This window comes from Zea mays, chromosome 1 (genome assembly GCF_902167145.1).
Source record: "Zea mays cultivar B73 chromosome 1, Zm-B73-REFERENCE-NAM-5.0, whole genome shotgun sequence".
Taxonomy (NCBI): Eukaryota; Viridiplantae; Streptophyta; class Magnoliopsida; order Poales; family Poaceae; genus Zea; species Zea mays.
Genome location: NC_050096.1, coordinates 277121492 through 277133015, shown reverse-complemented (window position 1 = coordinate 277133015; position 11524 = coordinate 277121492). Strand labels below are relative to the sequence as shown.

Genomic DNA, 11524 nt, shown 5'->3' with positions numbered 1-11524 from the left:
GAAGTCTTCGGACGACACCTAATAGATCAACTCGAGTCACTCCCTTCTTAATGATCTATGGTGCTGATGCAGTCCTACCAATCAAGCTCGATTACAGGGAAATTATAGTTCACTTTAAGTTTATTTTAGATTAATCTTTCTTGATTCTTGGACTTGGACTAAGTCTATTCTATAGAAAAATACATCGATATTTACAACATCAATTTAGTTTCATAAATTCTCTATAAAATATGTCTTAATAGTGCATTTTTTAACTTGGAGATAATACATTTTAAAAAACTTAATTAAAGTTAAAAAATGTAACACAAGACTGATGTGCATGGTCTGCCTTTCCTAATTTAAGGCAAACTTTTCAGTACCACGTCTAAGCATACATCACTAAATCAACGTGAGGTTGTTTTTGCAGATCTTATTATCTCTTAGCTTTTTTCATAGTAATATCTTCATCACTATCTCCCTCAAAAAATAACTCCACGTTGATTTAGTGATATATACGGTTGTTTTTTCTTGAAAGAAATGACAGGAACTCTGCCTAATCAATAAAAGGAGAGAGTTCAGAAAACACACTGTATAGATCTGAGGACCGAGACAAGACAAACTAGCAAACACAACGTAAGGAACGTTTCCAATAGACCCGCACAAAGCAGCTAAAGCTAAACCACTGCAGCAGCCCTAATACTGGGGAATATAGCTCTCTTGAAAATGAACACGTCCTCTTTAATCCTCAGGACTAATTGGATAGGGGTGAGGGCGCTGTTTTTAAATATCCTCAGATTTCTCTCCTTCCAGATGTTCAACAGGGTGTATATCATAAGGCCGTTGAAATCACAGCATGATAATGTTTGCGACGATACATCTAAAGTACACTATAATTTGCGACGGAGTGCCACTACTACTAGAATCCATAAGATGGTGAGCTACTTCAGCCATAATCAAATCCAAATATAGAACCAGCATTTTAAAAGCCATAACCCAGAATTAGCTTCTCCGTAGCCACGGCTAAAACAAGTAAAGCCTTAAGGGCTTTTGAGGTACATTAAGCAGGTAGCACTTCTACCTCTTACATCATTACGATAGTCTCCTGTAACTCATCGTGTACTGAATAAAGTGTTCGATAAGTGCAACTATTTCGACTATGGACAAGTGATATCTCATCTGTTATTTGCTCTATTTCTGTTTACTATGAACATTTTATTGGCGCTCGACTTTCTAGTTACTCCATTAAAGCATTCTGAATAGCTCCCATCGTAGTAGCTCATTAACTGGCTTTAGCAGCAATCCGTGACAGCTGAGATGCAACATCAGGAACCAAGGTCCCATTGATAGCATGGTTAACAGTTTTCGCATCATCCTCCCAGAAGCTTGATGTTTCGATATCTTCTTGCAGCATCAACTTGGAGTAGTCCTCATGGTTGTACACAACACTGTTCTTTCCCCCGAACTCCACAGGAAGGACCACGGGATCAATGCACTTGTACAGGACCTTCATGCTCTCCTCATCCTTCAGGTACACGAAGTTCAGTTTCTCGATCGATCTTGGGTCAAGGAAATATTTAACAGCCTGTAAGAATTTGGAAAACTTGAGTAAGGATAGGGATATCAAAACAGGAGCATAATTTTATGCATCGATTCTACAAATAGATTTTGAATCTTTGTGAAGTAAATCAAACACAAATATAACATTTACAAAAGCAGGAGGTTTAAAAGCCTTTACCCTGTAAAAGGCTTCGAATACTTTTGGGGGATTCAACAGAAATGCAATGGCCAGCCTCTCAGGGTAATGATTTTGCAGGATGCTTGTACATTCTCTTGCAGTCTTTATGGGTGTGGCATGGGCCATTGTCCATCCCGTGAAGTCTATCAGCCATACCATTTTCTCTTGACCTTCACGTTGGTCCAGGATCGCATTCTCCAAAACATACACAAGAAACCGAATCTGACCGTCATGGGACGTTGAATTCTGGAATTTTATACAAACATACACGTGAAATTTTATAGAAGTAAAGAAGACTGATGATCTTTATGGAGAAGAAATAAAAAAACGCAAGGATGTCAGTTCAAAAGAGAAAGTCTTACCTCCTTTGTAGGCCTCATAATGATTACAGTTCTCCCCTCTCTATCTCGAAAATTTGCCTTGTACATTTTTCCCGTTTCCGCTTCAACAGAAACATCAGGCTGAAAGGCAGTTAGCATGGTGTTTGGTCACTTGACCAGGATTCAGAGAGCAAAGTAACTTGAGCACATTTACCCAGCGAATATCCTCTGGCTTATAAGTTGCCCTCCATTTGAGACTTTCTTCAAGCATTTTTCTCGACTTAGTGACATTCCAGTTCCGGGCTTCAAGATATCTTCTGAAACATGTGTCACTGCAGTACTTCTCGCCATGGGCAGACAAAGGACCAAGTGCAGATTTTAATTCATTTATCTGTTCGTAGGCCACATTATGTGAGAAATCAACCAGGAAAATACAGATAGTAAAACTGTTTGTCAAGCTTATAAAGGCCCAAGGGCAAGTCTGCAACAATAACACACAGCTATGTATGTATACAGTTGGATAGTTAAATCCAGGCTTGTGTGAACTAGTACTGACACACAAACATAACATGCTATAGATAAGCCCCTTGAGGCTCTGGTGTTTCATTGCAAAATAAGTGGATCATAGTCATAAAACAAGTATATGAACAAAGCACTCATCTATGGACTATGGGGCATACTCGTAGCATGATTTACTATGGGCTTCCAAGTAAATAAGAATTCACAGGAGGCTCTAAAATCTTCACGTGAACAAAAACTTATGAGCTATGATGAGAAGACGATTATCACAGTTACCTTTGCTTCTTGCTGCTCAGCATCACTTGAGTTGGAATGAGAAGCATGCTTTCTCCTGAACATGATTCCTTTCTTCCACTCCAATGATGCTCAACCCTATGATGTATGACACATAAGAAAATATTAAACAATACAAAATAATAACACACCACCAATTCAATCTCACAACATAATTCAAAGGTATTTTACACAACACTGGTGATAGTATGCAAAGTGAGACACTGCAGAGTAATACTTGCTTTCGCTTTCAGAATATTTACATAAATATGTGGAGTCTGATTGAGTTAAGATGAGGAATAGACCATGCCCAGATTTGGGCCCAGCTCTGGATTTGCAAATAACACCGACGTGTTCAGTTGTTGCTATCCAGGAAAGAAACAATCTTCTACTCCCTCCATTCTAAAATATAATTCGTTTTAGACTAATTATATATTTATTAAGTAACATATAAATGTAGTTTTCATATATGTTTATATTCATTATCATTTGAATGTGAAAAAAAGTAGGTTAAAAAACTATAATTTAGATTAAGTATTAAATATTCAATATTCTATTGTTATGTGGGCCAGAGCCCTGCCATGTCAGGAAAGGCAACAGATGATTTACCATCTGGCTCCAGTTGGACATATAAAATTGGAATATGAAAATGAGCAGGTACAGGTGCCGGCAGCAACTAATTATATAGTTACATGTTCTATGTACTGTTAACAACGTAGAAGGAAAGAGAAGATAAAAAACTCAATTATACTAGAGAAACTCGATAAGCTGGGAAGGGCCCATTGAATTCTCTCAGGATAACGTACATAAACGGCGAAAATGACACATTCGATGATGTCCCAATTAATCATATGGGATGGGAGAAGAATAATAGATCTGACAGATGAATATGATAGGTACACAGACGAACATCCGTTGAACGGAAAAGGTAGGCAAGATCTCCGAATTGGCGTATTCTCCACATGCTCAATGGTGGAGACGTCCGATCAAATTCAAGCGGTGAACTAGCAATAAACAGATAACAAGAAAGCCAGGAATGTAGCAGAACAGAAACTCTAGCTACTGCGTGTCATCGGAACACGAGCCGGCAACGAATCCGCCACGCCTCGCAGCAATCCACCGAGATCCACCACACCTTACAGCAATCCATCAACCGAGATGGCAGGAGGAGGGGGCAGAAAGAAAAACGCATCGAGGTCCGTACCAGGGTACGCAAGGCGCGCAGCAACCACGAACTAGAAGAAGCTAGGAGTTCTGAAATGGCGGCAGGTCCCGACCTGAGCGGGGCCGGCGCCTCAGGGAAGAAGAAAGGAAAAGGGAGAAGGGAAGCGCCTAGAGTTGGACTGGGATTTTCCTCCCTCTCGTCGCCCGCTGTCCCCTCATCCTGTCCTCGCCGGGCGTTGGCCTTGAGGCGCAGCGCAGTGCGCAGGAATCAACGGCTCAACGCACACCAACCTGCCTCCCGAATGGAATCACGCGTTTGGCACTTCACCGGGACGGAAGGGGTCAGTTGGCTTGGCTTGTTGATTGGTTCTGTAGCATTCCTTTCCATTTCCACGGGCTGCTTTCGCGGATATTGATGACTTGTTCTACCGGAACGGACGGTGCGGTGCGACTGCGATGCCAGGTGAAGTCAGCGGTAGAATTAAATTACGTATCGTACGGTTCGACTTTGAGGACAACAGTTCTAGCCTCAACCTGGTTCCTCAAATATTGATTTGTTCTAGAAACCGTATACATACAATAGACTATTCAATGATTTGTTCTCAAGTATTCAGTTTTACCGATAAGATACATAAACTTGTTTTTATATTTAAACAGTGAAAGTGCATACCCGACACGCGCGTGATAAAAATAATTACATATAGAATATATACCTATATGATATTAAATTCATTGATATATTCATTGATATACTGGTTTTCTAATCTATATTATACTTAAAACACCGATTTAATGCCTCACAGTTATTTCAAATTAACCCGCTGCACACCTATAGATGTGAAACGACGGTCCAGTACACGCCCATAGATGTCAAACGACGGTCCGGCACGGGCTAGACACCCGAGGGTCCCGAGGGTCACAACTTTGGCCCAGGCACGTCATGCCGGTCTGCTGACTGTGTCGGGTCAGCCCGTTAATCTGTCGACCCATTTGATTAGCATAAAATGTTAAAAACGGTGTATGAGGTGGGGTTCGAACCCATGCCCTGATAAAAGAAGGGCGGGAGACACTGGGTGAAACTGTATAACCAGTAAAACATTATGCTCAAATATTTTTAATATTGAATATATATTGTATATATATACGTTTTTTTGTAAAATAAAAATATACATAATCGTGTCGGGCCAGGCCAACACTACGGGCCGAGGCTACAGCCCAAGCACGGCACAGCGTTCTTGGCTCTTGCAAGCATTAGGTCGTTTCTGAGACCATATTGGCGCAATATACTCCATGGTGTTTGGGGTTGCTGAATTAGATGGAACAACAATGATTTGTCACACTAACAGTAAAATGAAAGGTTATTTGTTGGTTTTAAATGTTAGTAATTGCTACGAAGTAGCATAATTTATATAGAGCGCATCCAGTTTTTATTTATGCCTTACTTTAGCAATCACTCCATATTTCGATCTATTTTTTATAAGTTTGAGTTCATTTGACTTATTTTAGAAACTTGAGCTCACAAACTTTCTCTTATTTGGTCTTTGTGTTGTGGAATTATGTCATTTTATAATCTCTGTTCGTTCGGTCAGTCGTTGTGAACTTTATTCTAATCACTCACTTCATTGGTCGTGTTATACCAATACATATTGGATGGAGTAAACAATAGCATCAGTTAGCCAAATCAAAAAAAATATTATACGAAGAGCGTAGACAATCAATAAAAAACCTTGAAATTTTTTTGATGGATAGTTTATATAGGTATTGTTGCAAGTTGTCGCAACGCACGGTCAACCAACTAGTATAATTAATATGGCAGTCGTTTAAATTCATTCATATAACCGTTAAAAACGTATCAATCAAAAATATATAAGAACTAGCTGCAATTTTGAATCATATCTTGAATGTTAAATATATTCTTGAAAACCATATCAGAAAATGAAACTTCAAACAAGTTTTATGTTGAAGATGCACAAACATATAAAAAATATGCTTGAATTCTATATTTCTATAAAAAAAATATACAATAGCAAATACGTGTGAAAACCAATAGTTTAGCATCACATAGTAAATAATTTTTAATAATTAATTTTTTAATAATTATACTAATTATCTATATTCACCACTTGACACATGTGTTTTTTAAATATAGGAAAGTTATATTTATATATAGATTTGTACGTCCTATAAATTGACATTTTAACAAAGTAAACTTGTAGGATTCAATTAACAGTAGATACAACCATTAGAAAATGGAAAGTGGCTGGTTCTAGAAAATCGAGCATTTGAAATTTTTTATTATTTTTGTTTAGTTTCCACCGAACATTTTCTATTTTTTAAATACGGTGTTTCTAAAATAAATTTGGATAGCATTTTCTATTTTTAAACAGTAATTGATAAGAAAGTAGTATAGTATATTCCTAGTCTAGCTTTTACAGACTTGAAAATACACATTGTTGTCAAACCGTAAGTGTCAGCAAAACGAATAAAACCATGATTTCAAGGCTCCAACTCTAGGCATTAATAGGGGAGATATTCAGCATCCGGTGAATACGGTTTTGAAACGGTTAGCTGGCTAGAGAGGCAAACTTCTCTTTTCGACTAGTGGTTTAACATTGCTTAGATCTTGCTTAGCAAGTATTCCGGTGTACTTACGATATTTCCGTACTTACTATATTTCACTAATTTTCCTCTATGAGCCATTAAGGTCATGTATGGCTTGCTTCCTTTTGAAGTGATTTGGAGAGTAGTAACAAATACCACCTGGTTAATTGGGACACAATAATTTCTATGTGTAAGAAGTATGGGGTTTTGGGGGTTCAAAATTCAAGAGACTAAATATGTGTCTTTTAAGCAAGATCTATACACCTAGAGCACACACCGTAAGTATTAGGCTTCTCTTGGTCAAGTGAAAGTCTACAACTTATTACTCTTGGTGATCGGCATCACCTAAACGACTTGGTGACGATTGGAGCTCAGTGATCACCCCGGAGGATTAGTTGGTGACCCGACTCAGTGATTGTACGCGGTGGTGAGGGATCCACCGTGCCAGAGAGGCAAAGGATCATCTTATAGTGAGCACTTGGTTCTTACGAGGACCTAGAGGGAGTGATACCCTTGCGCGGGTGCTCCAACGAGTACTAGTGGAGAATGTCGACTCTTCGGTAACTCGGGAGAAATTGGAGGAGTTTTCTTGTCCCTATTTTACTTTCCGGATTTACTTTGAGCAATTTACTTTGTGTATTTGTGAAAGTCGCCTAGAGGGGGGTGAATAGGGCGAAACTGAAATTCTCAAAAATAATCACAACTACAAGCCCGGTTAGCGTTAGAAATATAATTGAGTCCGCGAGAGAGGGTGCAAAATAAATCGCAAGCGAATAAAGAGGTGAGACACGCGGATTTGTTTTACCGAGGTTCGGTTCTCTCAAACCTACTCCCCGTTGAGGAGGCCACACAGGCCGGGTCTCTTTCAACCCTTCCCTCTCTCAAACGGTCCCTCGGACCGAGTGAGCTTCTCTTCTCAAATCACTTGGGAATCAAACTTCCCGCAAGGACCACCACACAATTGGTGTCTCTTGCCTCAATTACAAGTGAGTGTTTGATCACAAGAAAGAATGCGAAAGAAAAGAAGCGATCCAAGCGCAAGAGCTCAAATGAACACTACAAATCACTCTCTCTCTAGTCACTAGAGCTTTGAATGAAGTTGGGAGAGGATTTGATCTCTTTTGGTGTGCCTTGCAATAAAAGCTAGCTCTTGTAAGGTGGTTGGAAGGTGAAAACTTGGATGCAATGAATGGTGGGGTGGTTGGGGTATTTATAGCCCCAACCACCAAAAGTGGTCGTTGGGAGGTTGTCTGCTCGATGGCGCGCCGGACAGTCCGGTGCACACCGGACAGTCCGGTGCCCCCTGCCACGTCATCATTGCCGTTGGATTCTGACCGTTGGAGCTTCTGACTTGTGGGCCCGCCTGGGTGTCCGGTGCACACCGGACAAGTACTGTTTGCTGTCCGGTGTGCCAGTATGGGCGCGCCTGACTTCTGCGCGCGCAGAACGCGCATTAAATGCGCGGCAGAGAGCCGTTGGCGCGGAGATAGTCGTTGCACTGGAGTCGCACCGGATAGTCCGGTGCACACCGGACAGTCCGGTGAATTTTAGCGGACTAGCCGTTGGAGTTTCCCGAAGCTGGCGAGTTCCTGAGGCCGCTTCTCCATGGCGCACCGGACACTGTCCGGTGTACACCGGACAGTCCGGTGAATTATAGCGCGAGTGCCTCTGGAAATTCCCGAAGGTGGCGAGTTTGAGTCTGAGTCCCCCTGGTGCACCGGACATGTCCGGTGGTGCACCGGACAGTCCGGTGCGCCAGACCAGGGGTGCCTTCGGTTGCCCCTTTGCTCCTTTGTTGAATCCAAAACTTGGTCTTTTTATCGGCTGAGTGTGAACCTTTTACACCTGTATAATCTATACACTTGGGCAAACTAGTCAGTCCAATTATTTGTGTTGGGCAATTCAACCACCAAAATTATTTAGGAACTAGGTGTAAGCCTAATTCCCTTTCAATCTCCCCCTTTTTGGTGATTGATGCCAACATAAACCAAAGCAAGTATAGAGATGCATAATTGAACTAGTTTGTACAATGTAAGTGCAATGGTCGCTTGGAATTGAGCCAATATAAATACTTACTAGATATGCATGGATTGTTTCTTTCTTATATAACATTTTGGACCACGCTTGCACCACATGTTTTGCAAATTCTTTTGTAAATCTTTTTCAAAGTTCTTTTGCAAATAGTCAAGGGTAAATGAGTAAGATTTTGCAAAGCATTTTCAAGATTTGAAATTTTCTCCCCCTGTTTCAAATGCTTTTCCTTTGACTTAACAAAACTCCCCCTAAAGGAGATCCACCTCTTAGTGTTCAAGAGGGTTTTGATATACATTTTTGAAAAACTAATTTTCTTCTCCTTTTGAACAAATAAGATACCAATTGATAAATACTCTTGGAAAGCACTAAGTTTTTTGAAATTGGTGGTGGTGCGGTCCTTTTGCTTTGGGCTCATACTTTCTCCCCCTTTGGCATGAATCGCCAAAAACGGAATCATTAGAGCCCATTAAGTACTATCTTCCCCTTTGGTCATAAGTAAATGAGTTAAGATTATACCAAAGACGAAGTCCGATCCTTTTGCTTTGGGCTTTTACTCTCTCCCCCAAAGACAAGGTCCTTTTCTTGGAGCGATGGCGAAGGATGAGTAGTAGAGTGGAGTGGAAGCCTTGTCTTCGCCGAAGACTCCAATTCCCTTTCAATATACCTATGACTTGGTTTGAAATAGACTTGAAAACACATTAGTCATAGCATATAAAAGAGATATGATCAAAAGTATATAAATGAGCTATGTGTGCAATCTAGCAAAAGAAGTTGCGTGAATCAAGAATATTGAGCTCATGCCTAAGTTTGGTAAAAGTTTGTTCATCAAGAGGCTTGGTAAAGATATCGGCTAATTGATCTTTAGTGTTGATGTAAGAAATCTCGATATCCCCCTTTTGTTGGTGATCCCTAAGAAAATGATACCAGATGGCTATGTGTTTAGTGCGGCTATGCTCGACAGGATTGTCGGCCATTTTGATTGCACTCTCATTATCACATAGCAAAGGGACTTTGGTTAATTTGTAACCGTAGTCCCGCAGGGTTTGCCTCATCCAAAGTAGTTGCGCGCAACAATGACCTGCGACAATGTACTCGGCTTCGGCGGTGGAAAGAGCGACCGAATTTTGCTTCTTTGAAGCCCAAGACACCAAGGATCTTCCCAAGAACTGGCAAGTCCCCGATGTGCTCTTCCTATTAATCTTACACCCCGCCCAATCAGCATCCGAATAACCAATTAAATCAAAAGTGGATCCCCGAGGGTACCAAAGCCCAAACTTAGGAGTATAAGCCAAATATCTCAAGATTCGTTTTACGGCCGTAAGGTGGGATTCCTTAGGGTCGGATTGGAATCTTGCACACATGCAAACGGAAAGCATAATGTCCGGTCGAGACGCACATAAATAAAGCAATGAACCAATCATCGACCGGTATACCTTTTGATCCACGGACTTACCTCCCGTGTCGAGGTCGAGATGCCCATTGGTTCCCATGGGTGTCTTGATGGGCTTGGCATCCTTCATCCCAAACTTGCTTAGAATATCTTGAGTATACTTCGTTTGGCTAAGGAAGGTGCCCTCTTGGAGTTGCTTCACTTGAAATCCCAAGAAATACTTCAACTCCCCCATCATCGACATCTCGAATTTCTGTGTCATGATCCTACTAAATTCCTCACAAGTAGATTCGTTAGTAGACCCAAATATGATATCATCAACATAAATTTGGCATACAAACAAATCATTGTCAAGAGTTTTAGTGAATAGAGTAGGATCCGCCTTGCCGACTTTGAAGCCATTAGCGATAAGGAAATCTCTAAGGCATTCATACCATGCTCTTGGGGCTTGCTTGAGCCCATAAAGCGCCTTAGAGAGCTTATAGACATGGTTAGGGTACTTACTATCTTCAAAGCCGGGAGGTTGCTCAACATAGACCTCTTCCTTGATTGGTCCATTGAGGAAAGCACTTTTCACGTCCATTTGATAAAGCTTAAAGCCATGGTAAGTAGCATAGGCTAATAATATGCGAATTGACTCAAGCCTAGCTACGGGTGCATAGGTTTCACCGAAATCCAAACCTTCGACTTGGGAGTATCCTTTGGCCACAAGTCGAGCTTTGTTCCTTGTCACCACACCATGCTCATCTTGCTTGTTGCGGAAGACCCATTTGGTTCCTACAACATTTTGGTTAGGACGTGGAACTAAGTGCCATACCTCGTTCCTTGTGAAATTGTTGAGCTCCTCTTGCATCGCCACCACCCAATCCGAATCTTGTAGTGCTTCCTCCACCCTGTGTGGCTCAATAGAGGAAACAAACGAGTAATGTTCACAAAAATGTGCAACACGAGATCGAGTGGTTACCCCCTTATGAATGTCGCCGAGAATGGTGTCGACGGGGTGATCTCGTTGGATTGCTTGGTGGACTCTTGGGTGTGGCGGCCTTTGCTCTTCATCCTCCTTGTCTTGATCATTTGCATCTCCCCCTTGATCATTACCGTCATCTTGAGGTGGCTCATTTCCTCGATCTTCTACTTCATCAACTTGAGCTTCATCCTCATTTTGAGTTGGTGGAGATGCTTGAGTGGAGGACGATGGTTGATCTTGTGCATGTGGAGGCTCTTCGGATTCCTTAGGGCACACATCTCCAATAGACATGTTCCTTAGAGCTATGCATGGAGCCTGTTCTTCACCTATCTCATCAAGATCAACTTGCTCTACTTGAGAGCCGTTAGTCTCATCAAACACAACGTCACATGAGACTTCAACTAGTCCAGTGGACTTGTTAAAGACTCTATATGCCCTTGTGTTTGAGTCATAACCAAGTAAAAAACCTTCTACAGTCTTAGGAGCAAATTTAGATTTTCTACCTCTTTTAACCAGAATAAAACATTTGCTACCAAAGACTC

At 41.2% G+C, this 11524-nt stretch overlaps 1 protein-coding gene across 2 annotated transcripts; it reads right to left on the bottom strand.

Annotated features, from left to right (window-relative positions):
• Positions 1–929: 929 nt before the first annotated feature.
• LOC100274321 (Sec14p-like phosphatidylinositol transfer family protein) lies at positions 930–4406 on the bottom strand. Of its 2 annotated transcripts, none has more exons than XM_008670241.3 (6): positions 4282–4406; positions 2830–2925; positions 2249–2425; positions 2077–2175; positions 1715–1960; positions 930–1561 (listed from the first exon to the last, which is right to left on the bottom strand). In XM_008670241.3, exons 2-6 carry the CDS (start codon positions 2890–2892, stop codon positions 1259–1261), a joined length of 888 nt encoding a protein of 295 aa, XP_008668463.1. In that variant the 5' UTR covers positions 2893–2925; positions 4282–4406; the 3' UTR covers positions 930–1258. The 2 variants fall into 2 exon arrangements, with proteins under 2 accessions (XP_008668463.1, NP_001142156.1); NM_001148684.1 differs by having other exon boundaries at positions 961–1561; positions 4031–4330.
• Between the last annotated feature and the right edge of the window lie 7118 nt (positions 4407–11524).

Coding starts and splice junctions, on each gene's coding strand:
- LOC100274321 (XM_008670241.3), bottom strand. CDS start 2,892: ATGTTCAGGAGAAAGCATGCTTCTCATTCCAACTCAAGTGATGCTGAG. Junction 2,176..2,248: donor AGCCAGAGGATATTCGCTGG/GTAAATGTGCTC, acceptor ACTGCCTTTCAG/CCTGATGTTTCTGTTGAAGC. Junction 1,961..2,076: donor TTATGAGGCCTACAAAGGAG/GTAAGACTTTCT, acceptor ATAAAATTCCAG/AATTCAACGTCCCATGACGG.